General features: G+C 36.4%; 1 protein-coding gene across 1 annotated transcript; it reads right to left on the bottom strand.

Annotated features, from left to right (window-relative positions):
* Nucleotides 1–9,455: 9,455 nt before the first annotated feature.
* On the bottom strand, nt 9,456–11,521 carry LOC145787961 (uncharacterized). The gene is made up of 3 exons (XM_082599799.1): nt 11,351–11,521; nt 10,617–10,717; nt 9,456–10,271 (listed from the first exon to the last, which is right to left on the bottom strand). Exons 1-3 carry the CDS (start codon nt 11,518–11,520, stop codon nt 10,162–10,164), a joined length of 381 nt encoding a protein of 126 aa, XP_082455925.1. The 5' UTR covers nt 11,521; the 3' UTR covers nt 9,456–10,161.
* Nucleotides 11,522–14,429: the final 2,908 nt, after the last annotated feature.

Below are 14,429 nucleotides of genomic sequence, written 5' to 3'. Positions count from 1 at the left end.
GTTGGAAAAACAGAATTGTTCAAACCACAGAAACAGGAACATTACCGGTATTGAATTTCTGTTTGTGTCCCGCTACTGGGGCCCGTTACAGGTTACTTCCCGTGCACAGGGAAATGTACAAAAATCATTATATTCATTTACAGTAGACTCGTTCATAATCTTTTCGTAAACTACATGCCAACGACTACCCGGCAGTTGACAAGTCTGGCAAAAAGTTGAATTTTCGTTTGAAGAAGTAAAATAACCTATTGCCTTAGCTTTGCTGCTGGACGATGTGTGCCGATTGGTTAGCAGTGGATCGGGGTGAAATAAATTAAGTAAATTTTAATAAAAATTGTGGTTCACCCCAATGAAATATAGTCTAAAAATAACTTCTCACAAGACAGAAGAAGAAGAAGAAGCAATGGATGTTCGCCTAGATATACTAAAAAATTGATTAGGTTGTGTCAAAGACATAATGTAGTAATATTGACGGGACAAGTTAGACCAAAAGCATCCTCAAAAACGGTTTCCAGTCCAGACTCATCAAACATCTTTCGTTTTCTTCCACACAGCTTTGGCGCATCACTGGTCATCATTCATGGCCAGTTACGTCGCAAGAAGTAGCATAATATAAATGAAAGTACCTTATTTCTGTGCTTTTTCCAACTAAACTGAATACTGAAAAGTTTGCGTGTTAACACCCAAACACCCAAAGTTTTCAGCATGGTGTTAACACCTAAAGTTTTCAGTATTTAGAAACAAAATGGTTAAAATTCAACAACTTAGCGCCAGCTAGCGAAGAAAACCGTTGACTTTTGCTTCGTTAACGTTTCTCAAAGTATTGTGGAAGCAACAAAAACTCTTTCATTTCCAACAATTATGGTTTAAGCAATAAGTTGAAGCTAGGTATCTGCATATAGAATGTTTGCGACAAAGCAAAGCTTGTAACTTTTCCATAAAAAGTATTTGATTTTCTGCATAAAAATAAGAGATACCCTTGTCCTGTAGAGCCAAAGTTATAGATTTAGTTGTCTGCAGTTTTTCGATGCGTTTTAGACTTAAATATGTTGCTGTATTATTGTCTCAAAAAATTCTTATCTTAGTTAAGACAAGCTGTTGTGTAACTTTAAATACGCATCAAAAGCAAAAAATGTTAAAATTTTGTCAAGACTTTTTAATTAAATTTTTAACTTAAAACCTGAAACCGTGTCTCCGTTAAATATAGCTTGGATCTATCAACGAAGAACCCCAAATGCAGCAAAATTTTATGTCTGCCTGAATTTTTTTTCTATGTTTTTCTAACCTTTCCTTGATCAATTTAGCTCTAGCTCACTACTTGTTCTGTTTTGTTGTTACAATTTTTTTGCGTTTCTTAAAATGAAATTCTATCAGGCGTATAAGTTTATGCTAAAATACCAATCTTAATTAATGCAGGCAGGTTCCAAACGTACTTTGTCGACTTGTTACTTTGTTTCAAAGTGGTCTTTGAGAAATTAATGAAGTGAAAGCTGCATAAAGCAACGATTGAGACAAGCAATGCCAACATTTACCATGCAATCCGTCTGATAAGGTTTAGCAGCATACTGTATATTTCTATCAAATGTTTATACGGGAAATGAGATGAGGTAGGTTTCGCCTATTATGATTGCCGTGGTGTGGGAGATATAACTTCCAAAGTTACAGAGTAACAATGCCATAGTAGTGATACTGTTAAAGTTTGGAACGAACATACTTGCTTTAGCAAGACCACCTGAGCACATAGGCTACAAATATGAGGAAGTGCAAGAGAGAAAACAAATAAAGATCATACGACAACATAAAAGCAACATTAACCCAAAATTGTGCCGCTTCTACTTTTTTGAGTTTCTGCTGCCTTGCTTTACTCATTCCACTGCACTGACCGCTATGAGTGAATTGGTTAGGCACAAAATCAAACCGAAATGATACTAAAACCTCGACAATTCCAGATAAATCAAATATAGATTGCAGTGAAGCAATTTAAAGGAAAATAAAAAGGTTAGTTCTTGGTTGAAGCTGGTTTATTTCGTCATGCAAAATTCTCTGAAGATTAAGGGAGTATAAGATACCTGTCAAATGTTCTCAGTATCAAACATAGCGATAATTAAAGTCAGTATTTTCTTTAACTCCTTTTTTGTCATTTTTCCAAGCAAATGCCTGTTTGCAATGGATATACTCCGCTACAGCCACATTATACAACTAACTCTGTTGCAAGTAAACGTTTACACAGTGATCGTTATCAAAAAGAAACTCACAAAATCTTTAAAAATCACATTACCAAATGACAACTAAGTAAAAGCACATAACTCTCTTAGGCATGGATCTCCGGTGGTATTTTCTTTGTCACTAATACTAGACACTTAGTTACCATTCCGCACATATTATTTTAGTACGAACATAAATGAAATAATCTCAAGCGGAAATTATCTCGTTGTCCCTATTGTGACACATGAGTCATCTGGTGCGCATTGTTTTCCGCTTGTATGCCCATCTGTATACCTACGCTCTAGCTTGTCGGTTCTGCTGCACTTATACTACAATCAAATCTTACTGCGAGGGAATACGAATTTCGATATCGCGTGATCTTACAACTTACAATCTGTCTGGTCAGTTTCACACGAGCAAAAGTTCTGCTCAATGAAGATAACAGAATGCCCAATGCTCCAAGAACACAAGACTTTCTCACAAGGAATCCCAACAACGGTTGTTGGTGCAAATGCGTGTGCAATGATTGCTCGCAATTGGTTAATATTTCTGATTGAGAAATGAATCAACTCAACAACCTTTGCGAATACTTCCCCAAAGTTGCCTGAGGTTACAACTTGCAACTCCCATTGAATGAGTATCAAGTGACGGTATCCAACACTAGAGGTTAAGAGCACTTACTTGTAACACTCTACTCCGGTCGTGCTCAAGATACTGTACATCTCTGAGTTCATCCTAATACGTCATATGTTACTGCAACCGTTACCGGGTGAGCTGCTGTAACGTTTGATGAAGTTGAGTGTTGCCTACCAATATGCGACGTGCTCTATACATAAACTATAAGGTTCAGTTACAAGTGATCATAAATTTTGTAAGAAAACGAGAAATTGAAATGTGGTTTGAAGTATTGGGTAATGCAAATTGAAATATTTAAAATTTTGGGTGTTAGGTGTTGACTTGACTTCTTGAGTTGAGCATGGAGTGGATTCGGAGTCTGGTTTAGCAACTTTGCATTTCAGTCAAATCCTATAAGTTCTGTAGCTTTTCTGTTTGTAGCAAAACAAATACAAGTTGTTTCTACGATTTTCCACCTATTGGTAGTAGTTGTAAATGTGCACCACTAAAAACATTTACATGCTGCCAAAAATGACAAAAATTGTTACACCCCTGAGCTATTTCGTGTTGTTCGTATTGGCTGGTATTACAGCTGTAAGCAGTTCTAATGAGCATTTGTTGCTGAAAAAGTGAGCTATGTATTAATGTAAGCAAAATTACTAAAGTTACTCACTTGGGATTACTGAAAACAACATTTTGGTGATTTGGATATATGTGTGCAAGTGGGCAGCGTTACCATGTTAAAAGTCTGACTTTAGTTCCAGTACTTTAGATCCACATACAGGTCATAGCAAAAGACAACAAAACAAACTTTAATTGCCTTTTGTGAGATAAACAAATGATCGTTTGCAGCACAATTAAAAACATATAAAGAGCTGTTTGGATGAAAGCAATCACAAACGTTAGATCAGATGACAGTTTGGATAACTCGTCTTTATCGCGTCCTGACAGATCCGTTTTTCCAACGAAGAAAATGTTTAAATCTTCTCAAACTTTCAAATATATTTTTTTGCAAAGTGTTTTTGAAATGCCTAGAGATAAGAGCAAACAAAACCAACCGTCCTAAAGATGACCGCTGAAAGAGCCTATCCCACTATCTCAATAGTAGTTTCTCGTCTGGTTTAGACCAAGGGTCTCCAACCACCAGGCCACGAAAAGGTTGCTACCGGGTCACAAGAACACACGCCCAAAGTGGCCGTCAATAGAATTAATAGTTGAAAGTAGATTATGTTCTTAATCATAGAATAAATTGATTAGGCCTACAATGAAAACAAGAGCAGCCATGCACTAAATACGCACAAAAGAATTTTACCTAGAACATGTTGCAAGTCTATCAAAGTAGTGACGTATCCAAGGAGGGGGAATTTGGTCACGTACCTCCCTCAAAATCGAAAAAAAAGTAAACTACATTTTTTGCATAATTTTCTTACTATCATAAACCTAACGGGTGGCATAGGGAGCGCATGGTTTGAGCAGTGAATTTAAAGAACAGTGCCGGTGTAGTGTTGAAGGATCCTCAAACACCATGATACTAATGAAATATTTCCAAGTAAACACCTTGCTCACCAACCACCTAACAAATAAATTGACCTATCCCAGGTATGAAGTGAAACGTGCCTTGTACAAGCTATATGAGTAATTGAGTACGCATACGAAAGGTGGGGTTGGGGAACCTCAGATTAATTTCGAAAATTTACTTTAGGTTCACACAATATTATACAAACCTTCAACAAATAAATTAAACAAGCCAACACACTTTTGTGTCAGCATAGTAAATGCCATTCTAGGGTATATTTTGAGTGCTGAACTCAAAAATCACATCAGGATTTTATGATATCTGAATGCTGTTTTGGTAAAAATTGGTAAAATCGACTCCTGATCTATATTGGTAGACTATGGCGAACTCTTTTTTGTCAACAAGGTCTGCGATAAAGTCTAAATTCATCACGACAAAGTCTAAAGTCTACACAAGAGATACAAACATAATACTAATGAAGACATTGAGGTATTTCAAGACCTGTTTTTTTTTTTGAATTTATTGTAGTATGGTAACTTGAACCCAATTTTTCAAAGTTTATATGCTAACACTAAACGTTCAACGTCCTCTTTTTTACAAGAGTAGGCTACATTGTTATTTTTTCGTGTTAAGAAGTAAAGGTTTGGTGGCTGTGCAAATCTCCAATGCATTTTAAACCTTTTGGTTTTGCTATCTTTTACTACAGTTGTGTGTTTGTAATGTCATTCGCAATAATTATGTTTGCGCCGGCAATAAAAAATAAAATTGAAGAAATTGAATAGAATAGACACATAAAAATACGTTCAATTCTACAGAAAAAAGGATATTCACATGCACATTTGAGAAACGTTACTCTGGGACAATCTTTCGCTTGCATGATTTTGTGAATGTTGTGAGTGGATTTAGGATTTCCATTGATCTATCGTCTTAGGTTTCCACACAAGCTTTACATGCAGTATGTGGAGGCAGTGGAGCCCATGATTTATCCTGATCACCCAGCAAATTTTAAAGTATGCAAGATATGCTTGTTTCACAAAACTTGTTATGGTTTGCCTTTGGTTAGGAACAGTATAATTGCCACATATGTAACAAAAAACATCAGGGTCATTTTCACACTTTCTCCTTGAAGATGCTATCCTGCTACTTATTCACACCACAAACAGAATTAACACCTTGCCAGTATGAAAAAATCTGAATATATGAAAATTTAAACTAGATTGAGTGAAAGACAACTAAAATTGAGTTATAGACAAGATTCACATAAGCTTAAATCTCCATGTTCAGCAGTAGCTATGGTGTACTCTTCACAAAACGAAAATGATAAAACCGATGTTATATATCAAAAAGTGGAGTGGTACCAAGCATTCAGGCGAAAGTGAATGTAACCCTGCCTGTAAGGGGTGGTTTATGGACAGTTCTCAGAAGGTGCATAAGTTGGATGGTCTACCATAGACAGATAGTCCACTAGCCACATGGTCTAGGTGACCTTTTTGACCAGTGGACCATCTGTTACAAAATAAAATCCTTTCCATGATTATGACAAGTTTTCAAACACTATTGGATCATAAGGTCTTTATGAAACGGTAACAGTAAGAGAAAATTCGGCCAAAAAGCCAATATTATGAGAAAAAATATCATGCAAAATCTCAAAAACCTGATGTGATGGGTAGGCTAAAATCTGATGTGATTTTTGAAATCAGCAGCCTCAATATACCCCAAATCACATCTTACATTGCAGACACAATTTTTTTCTCTTTTTTGTTGGCCTGTGTTATTGAAATACTTCTGTAGTCGTGAAAGAAAATAATATTTAATAAAGCATTTTCTATTTTAAATCAAAACTTGTCTTTCAAACTTCTAAAGAAATCTAATTTTAATTTATGATATTGGTCTTTTAAACGCAAGATGTGCGTCTTCATTAAAAAATCATTATCAGGCTTAAAAGTGCAGAAAATCCAAGCAAAACACTGTTAAATTCTGATCGAGATCTGCTGATCGTGAGCTACACGTCCAGAACAACGAAAAATCTCTGTCCTTCTGCCCCAAACCAAGATTTGTTGGGGTGACACTGGACAGATCGCTCACGTACCGCCATCATTTGGTGTCACTGCGCAAGAAACTCACATCCCGCGCTGCGCTACTCAAGCGCCTGGCAGGCTCTAGCTGGGGGGAGGGGGCTGACCCTTTGCGTATAGCAGCCTTAGCCCTTGTCTACTCTTCAGCAGAGTACTGTGCACCTGTTTGGTGCCGCAGTGCTCACTGCCATAACATCGACACTGCCATAAACAGCGCCCTGCCCACAGTGACCGGATGCCTGCGTCCCACACCATTGGACAATCTCCCCATTCTCGCTGGCATCCAATCTCTGTTGCTGCTTGGGCGGACCATAAATGGAGTTCTGAATGGAGGTCAACCGCCACCAGACTCTATTCGTTCATCCCCGACGCCGACACACGCCCCATCGGTCTAACACTACCAAGACAGGCATGGGTGCGCATCAACCGTCTCCGTACGGGCTTTTCCGCTCAACAATGCACCAATGGGAAATGGTCTCTTCCTCCTCCTGTAAATGTGGTGCCGAGGAACAGACCACAGACCATATCATCAATGACTGCTCCATCTTCAAGCCACCTAACAGAGTGGAAGGTCTGCGTGTCATGGATGATGAAACCAAAGACTGGCTGCTATCTAGCAGCCTTCCAGTGTAGTCCGGAACATCGTGAATCTGGGGTGGTAAAAGGATAGACCCTCGGCCCCAGACGCTCACACGACGACGACGACGACGACTGTTAAATTAGTCAAAGTTTTCTTGGGCGCAATATTCCTAGATCTCCTTCTAAACTAGTTTTTTTCCAACCACGACTTTACATTGTCTATTTTATTTTAAGAAATCGTGCCAAAAGTGTGTTTTAACAACTATGAAAAAAATTAAACCTGAAAGTAGCCTAAATGTCAAATTTCATTTTTCCTATGGCCGATCCGCGACGATATGTTCATTTTAAAAACGGTCCGTGAAAGAAAAAAGATTGGTACTTTAGACCAGGGGTGACGAATCTTTTTTCGGTCGCGGGCCACTTTGTCAATTACACATGGGTTATCGGGCCACACAACTTTTTAATCGCAACCTACTATGAAATCTTTTAGAAGCGACTCAAGATATTATTCATGAAAAGTAACAAACGGCAGATGAAAGTAATAAAACCCACACAGTTGAAATTATCTTACGCAGAATCGAAACATACAACAGCAAAAAATAAAAACAAATCAACTTGAGCAAAAAGGATAGAGCAACAGTAGCCTACTTGCACTGATAATGAAGACAGTTTAATGTTCGGAGCGTTTGCTTTCATTATGATTTCTTCTTTTTTTGGCTCTATCATTTTTGCTCAAACTAACTAAATATTTCGACCATTATGCTCCGAAACAGCAAATCAGTTAATGAAATTTCTTTTTCAAACAACAAATAAAGGCCCATGCGAATCATACAGCTGAAGTTATCTAATGCAGCATTGAAGCATAAAATATTAAAAACTAACATAGGCTAGAAGCATTGAATTTTTTTGCATAATGGGATTTTTGGAAAGTTTTTTGCTTGACTAAGCGTTCAATATTAGGTCGAACAGGCGATGTGGCAACTCTCAACTGCATACTAAGATTTTCATCTGTCAACCTCGACCTGAAACGACTTAAGAAAATAGCAAATGACAGGTGTACCAGTGAAGGCATAAAACAGCTTTGAGATGTCTGCATGAGCGATTGTCAAATTTTTGCGGGCCGCACAAAATTCTTTGACGGCCCGCAGGTTCGTCACCTCTGGTTTAGACCATGGATCGGTAACCTTTTTCGCACTACGGCCCGGTTTGAGGCAGGCATTTATTTTGCGCAGCGGCCAACAAAAAAACACATATGTTTAGCCTAGTGTATGTTGTTGGGGCTGCATGTTTCGCGGCCCTGTGGCGTGTAGACAAGAGAACGAGTGCAAGATGTCGACACCTTTATAAAATGTGTTTTTTTACACCAACTGCAGTTCAGTTCAGTTGTTTTTAATTCTGACCATCATATCAAAAACAATACACGTCAACATAGCAAAGGTGTAGAAAAAGGTAGAAGCGACAAAATGCGAACGTTAAAACGTGCTAGTGACCGAAGTAAGTCATTGAGTTGAAAAAAATTTGGCACGGTTACAACACCTTCAGAAAAATTTAAGATATAAAGAGAAAATAAAAAAAAGAAAATGTTATATAAAAAACAAAAAACAAATAAACAACATATATTTAGGCTATAGATTTATTAGCCCACATAGCTTTAGCTGATATATTTAAGATTTGCATGGACAGTTGCTATGAAGATCGGCCATGGTGCGTTATCAAGAGCGCTGATGGTCGTGAGGGGAACACGTCTTGATGCGTTTAGCTCATAGGATGTGATGGATGTGATGTCGAGGATGTGATGTGTGAGCAGAATGATGTTTGTACTTAAATTTCGTATGTGTTTCACTTAGCTTAATTGCCCGTTCAAAAATGCTTCAGGGTAGTTGGTAAGTGGGCGTTTGAACTGCAAAGGATAAGCAATAACGCGGCCTTCTGAGTCTCTTACAAGTCAGCAGCAGTTGTGAACTGAGCAAGCGGCAACTGAGCAAGCAACATTTCAGCAAGTGTCTAAAGTTGATAAATGATAAAACTGAGCAAGTAACAACTGAACAAGCCATAACTTGGTACTTGTTATACAGTAAGTCAGCAAAATGAGTTTGGCAAGCGATAACCAAGCACGTCCAACGTAAATCTCATTTGCTGACTTGGCAGTAGCCTAGCTGAAATGTAATTGCTGAGTTGAAGCACTTGCTGATTTGTCGCATGTCGAGTTGTCCGACTACCGGAGCAGTTGCATAGTCAAAATCGACTTACATTTTTATATTAAAAAGTTAATGAAATGATCTAAAACGTAGAAAACCTTGCACAGACTAAAAGCTGAAGTCGCTTTCCAATGACAATTAATTTTAATAAAATTGTGTTGAGAGTGATATAAAACTTTTTGTTTGTCAGCTCTGCTCGTACATGTATAAACCTTCAAATCCTTTTTTCTTTTCTAAGTGATGAAAGTAAATTGCAAAACGGTCATCTTTTATTTCATTTACTGCATTGGCGTAGTGTCCATGATATTATTACCATGACTGCGTGAAACATAAATGACAGATATGTTCTAAAAATTACAAAGGCCTGATAAAAGGCGTAAGTGCATAAACGAGTAAATAAAACAATGAAAAACGTATAAAAATAAATTTTGAGAGAGCAACTTAAGTCAAACGGATACAATTAGCAACCAAACTGCATCGTAGATTCGTAGCCCTGTATTTCCATTATCTTGGTTGCAAATATATAATATAATTTAAAACCTTGGTTGAAAAGATCTTTATTTTTACAAATTTTTGTACATCGAGTCTCAATTTTTGTTTTTCAGCTATTCAGTTAAAATCTTGAAAACTGGAAAAACACAAAAACTTTGTGGTTTTGTAAAGTAGGCCAACATTACATCAACCTTATTCTAAATATTTGCATAAAAAGCTTTTGAACCAAGGTACAGTTTTCAAAGTTCAATTAAGTCAGAAATAAACCAGGCATCAGAACAGTATAAAAGTATGAATGTTATCGATGGTTCTAAAACGAGAAATAAGTTTCAACGTTTATTTCCAATTCATCATTTTAAGTTTCCGACAGAGTTGCTTGAATATACCAGAGGGCAAGACATCAGATGTTGAAGAGATACGCAGCAGATAAATATTTCAAATAATCCATGATAAAAATAATCCTTTTTCGAAGCATCTGTAGCTACCGCCAGCAATACCAGGAACACAGTCTACAGTTGACTCGAAATCTTCTCCTGCGAGATCTTTTGACGATATTGTGAGAAGCGCTTATGACGTCATAGTTCAACGAATCTGAATAAAATAACACTCCATTGAAAACCTGTGTTTTGCCTATTTTTTATACTTTGTTTTAGTAGGTTTAGAAATTATTAAATATGCGCATGCACTGTCTCACCAAATGATTGAGAGTGCTATTAGCTAAGACAGCATATTTATCTGTAATTAGAGCAAATAAACAAGTGATAAATTTAAAAAAATCAACTGTTATACAATATGCACCTGTAGAATCAATTACATAAGCCATTTCATTATGCAGATGGAAATAATTTAATTTAGTAAAAACTTTACACCTACTGCGTGACATATTATGGGATGTGCTGAGTGAGAAAAATTGCAATATAACATCAGAAAACTTACAAGTAGCGTCGATGCTTCTCTTCAATATTCGCGGGTTGCAATAAGACGATAATTTGTCGCATTTCCGCTGCATCTGTCCCTTGCATGACGTTACTTGATGACTGCAACCACATGAAAAGTTTGTTAATTTTCATTTCTAGTTTAAATTGTTATTTTCATTTAAGATTATTTTATAAGCGCTACAAAATTAAAGAGGCCATAACGTGGATACTAAACTCATGTTCAGCAAACGTTTCGAAAACTAAAGTGTCTTCATCTTCAGTGATATTGAGTTAATCAAATAATAAATTAAAAAATATTAAATTAATAATTAATAAAAATTATGATAATAATAGATATTGAATTGATTTAATAGCACTATAAAATAAATAGCACTATAAAATAAATAGCACTAATAAAAATAGTTTAGTTTTCGAAACCTTAGCTAACTATAAGTTTAGTATCTACATTTTGGGCTCTTTATTTTTTGATTAGATTGGTCTGGTGTTGTCCGAAGATCAGTTTTATCTTTGAACTACTTTAGATTTAATTATTTTTTTTATTTCTTTGTAGTATTTTTAGATGTAGACCCATGTGCTTGTTTTTTGTATTGATCAAATAACGTTATTAGATTGCATTGGTTCATGCATATAATTTCGTCTCTAATGCTTGCATATAATTTCGTCTCTAATGCTTGGCCTACGAATGTTTTCATCATTTGTCAAATTAATTATATTCCTTAACATTTAACTTACTAAAATAATCTTCTATAAGACAATGCGTCCGATGTCAAAAGCATTGCTGACAAAACAATGGCGGTGGCAAAAGTTGATGTATTTCTTCTCAAAGTGAATCTGTTACAAACGTTCAAAATCCTAACTAAAAAATCTAATCCAATGCTGGTTGTTTTGCTTTCGCTGATCATCGTTGTCAGAACCTCTTTATTCACTTGGTCCATAAACATTATGCCACTCCAAGCGCCGGTCTACAGCTTCTAATAGATCAACTTTTTTCTCTTTCACCAACCTTCTTTTCGAGTGATTGATAGCGTCTCAGTACAAACGCGATATTGGAAAATGAACATTTTCCCAGCTGACAGCTTGTGCGCCCCACAATGATGTTGATTCTGAAAGCAAATAAAACGCAAAGTAAAAATTCAGACACTCAGCACCAGTGGCATAGCGTAACTTATTTGGCTGAGGAGGGCACTCTAGGATGTTAAATCTTAAACGTGACATGCAAGTTTAGCTCAGACACGTTTTAGTTTGTAAAATTGGGAATTTTTATCTTTTTTTGATCAACGTGTTTGTAATACAACGTCCATTTTCACTTTTCTACTTATTAGCAAACTCGTGTGGTAGCCTGTACATACACGAAAAAGATTTACAACGGACAAAAATGAGGATCTGCGCAACTAAGAACTTTTAATGCTATAAACCGTGTTGGAAAGTGTTCATCAAAAATTTGCGCGTAATGATCGCGCTATTTCATTGTTTGTTGAAAGTTGTCAAGCCAACACAATCCACCATCACATGCAGCCATCACCTGGTCATTAATTAAAACTTGGTCTTCATGTGTGCTTGTATGTGTTGAACGGATGTTAGATAGTTTGAGAAACAGTTTTTCTTGCCCAGACTTTGACTAGGTCATACACGACTTATTAAATAAGATTACATGAAATTGCTATAATTAAATTTTATCACTTGACACTTTACCACAAGTCAGAACAAGGCTTTGCAAAGATGCAACCACAACAGATTGCTTGTTGCTGTTTATCATTTGCAGCATGACAAGTAACTACAAACAGAACACATCTTTTTATAAACACATCAACTAATCTTGAAAAGTGCTTTTCCAAGAAACTTCAAGATTTTTTCAACAAAAAATCTGAGTTTGTCCCATCAACCCCAATGCTATTTTTCTATACTTTGTCATCTTATCTCACCAAAACTGCACGAGAGACTTTTTAGTTTGCATTCGTAATATTTACTCAAATACATTCTATCTCAACAAAACGTGTCGTCGGGTCCAATTAGGATTTCAATTAGTTCACTACTTTCTGACAGCCTTTGTTGAAGTGGCGGTTTTGTCATTGCCTTGCAATTTTTGTTCAGGTTTTCTTTTCAATTTCACCGTTTAGCAAATCTCTTCCTTTGATTTAATAACTCCACCGTCAGTGAGCCAAGCCATCCCAGGGTGACAACCATCTGCTAACTTATTGTTGCGTTAGAAATCCTGGTTGGTTATATTTTGCTACAACTTCCCCTGAATCCCCAAGTGTCTTAAATATTATTGTTCAAACAATGAAGTAGCGTCAGATGCTTTAAAGTTTGGCATTTATTTTGAAAATCAACAAACTAGAGCCAACAATTATCACAAAGTGACAATTCACAAATGATCTCACAGCCCATTGTTTACTGCACTGTTTCCTTTCACATCGCATTATTAACCACTCAAGTTTCCTAATAGTTATCAAAGAAAATTTTGCAGAAATTCAAATATTAAAATCAACCGAATCTATTTGATGATTTAATGCAAGATAGCGGCATCGACATCGGCTCAATGGCAAGAAATGTTCCACTGCACTGGGATGTGAGGGTGGCTTTCAAATGATAAAATTCCTTGTCAAAATTTATCTACATTACAGCCAACTGTTGTTTTAGCTCATTGCGGAGCTGCATTTTTTGAAAAACATTTTTACCAATGATGGTGACAATCAACGCTTCATAAACGTACTTTCAATTTAACCAAAATCCCTTGCACATGTTTGAGTTTCCACTTGACCTTTCAAACGTACCCTATACGTCATAAAACACCAAAGCATTTTAAGCTCTTAATGCAATCTGCATTTGTTTTCTTAATCTTCTAAAGTATAATGCTCTAAAATGAGTGAATTTAATCGAAGATGCGAAGATGAATAGCTTCCAACGCTCCAGTGCTGTTAATCCTGAAATGCCTGATACAAATCACACTTAACCTGAACTCAGACCTCGGCGTCAAATCAATCATATCTTCTGCAATAATAAGGAAAATTCCTGCGGCGATTATAAAAGTTCACAAGTGACATTTTATTTAATCTTTTACAAAAAAAGAAGTTTGCATACCGTGCGGCATATCGGAAGCACATTGCTTGCGTCATTATTTAAATTCCTACGTGGAAAATTGATAATTTACAGCATATCATGCAGCAAATATGCTGCTGTACAATTGGTGTCAGACATGAAAAGACTTTTTTCTATTAACCACCAAAATTGAAGAATACATGACAGTCACATCACATAATTGTCGATCTAAATAGAGTTGGTTTAAGACCAAGATAAAACGAGGTGGGTTGGTTTGCGTTGCAATCAAATTTGTGTTGCACCCTCCTAGGGCGAAGTCCGCGACGATGACCAAAACCTAACGTTAAATAATGCATCTATGGGAAAGTCACAGCAAAATTTTCCAATTGAATAATTTCAGAAGGTGTATCATAATCTTGTGGTACCAATCATGCGCTAGTCTTCCGGTATCTTGTGACGTCATTCATTACTTTCAACACCTAGCTCTTTTAATTAAGTAAACAACAAATTGTTCGTCAAAGTTGCTGGAAAAAAAACGTAATTCGAATGAAACAAGTTTCATTATGAACAAATGTGAAATTCAAAACAAAACAAAATCCACACATTATTAAGTCATCGGCGAATATGACGTATAAATGCCTACGCACTAGGAAGTTTATGACAAGTTCTGGTATTGTCATGAAAAAAACAAGAGAAGCCAACTAAATGAAGCCGCTCGCAGATGAAATACCTGCGTTCATCAACTTTTCTGTGAAGACGTTGAACGTAAGTT

Source organism: Aplidium turbinatum, chromosome 18, assembly GCF_918807975.1.
Source record: "Aplidium turbinatum chromosome 18, kaAplTurb1.1, whole genome shotgun sequence".
Taxonomy (NCBI): domain Eukaryota; kingdom Metazoa; phylum Chordata; class Ascidiacea; order Aplousobranchia; family Polyclinidae; genus Aplidium; species Aplidium turbinatum.
Note: the sequence above shows the minus strand (reverse complement) of the source record. Positions and strands in the feature narration are given on the sequence as shown.

What these genes read in the sequence shown, in the direction of transcription:
- LOC145787961 (XM_082599799.1), bottom strand. Translation starts at nt 11,520, where the DNA reads ATGATCAGCGAAAGCAAAACAACCAGCATTGGATTAGATTTTTTAGTT. An exon ending in TCTTATAGAAGATTATTTTA is followed by an intron (nt 10,718 to 11,350) that starts GTAAGTTAAATG and finishes ATGTGGTTGCAG; the next exon opens with TCATCAAGTAACGTCATGCA. An exon ending in GAGAAGCATCGACGCTACTT is followed by an intron (nt 10,272 to 10,616) that starts GTAAGTTTTCTG and finishes TATTTTATTCAG; the next exon opens with ATTCGTTGAACTATGACGTC.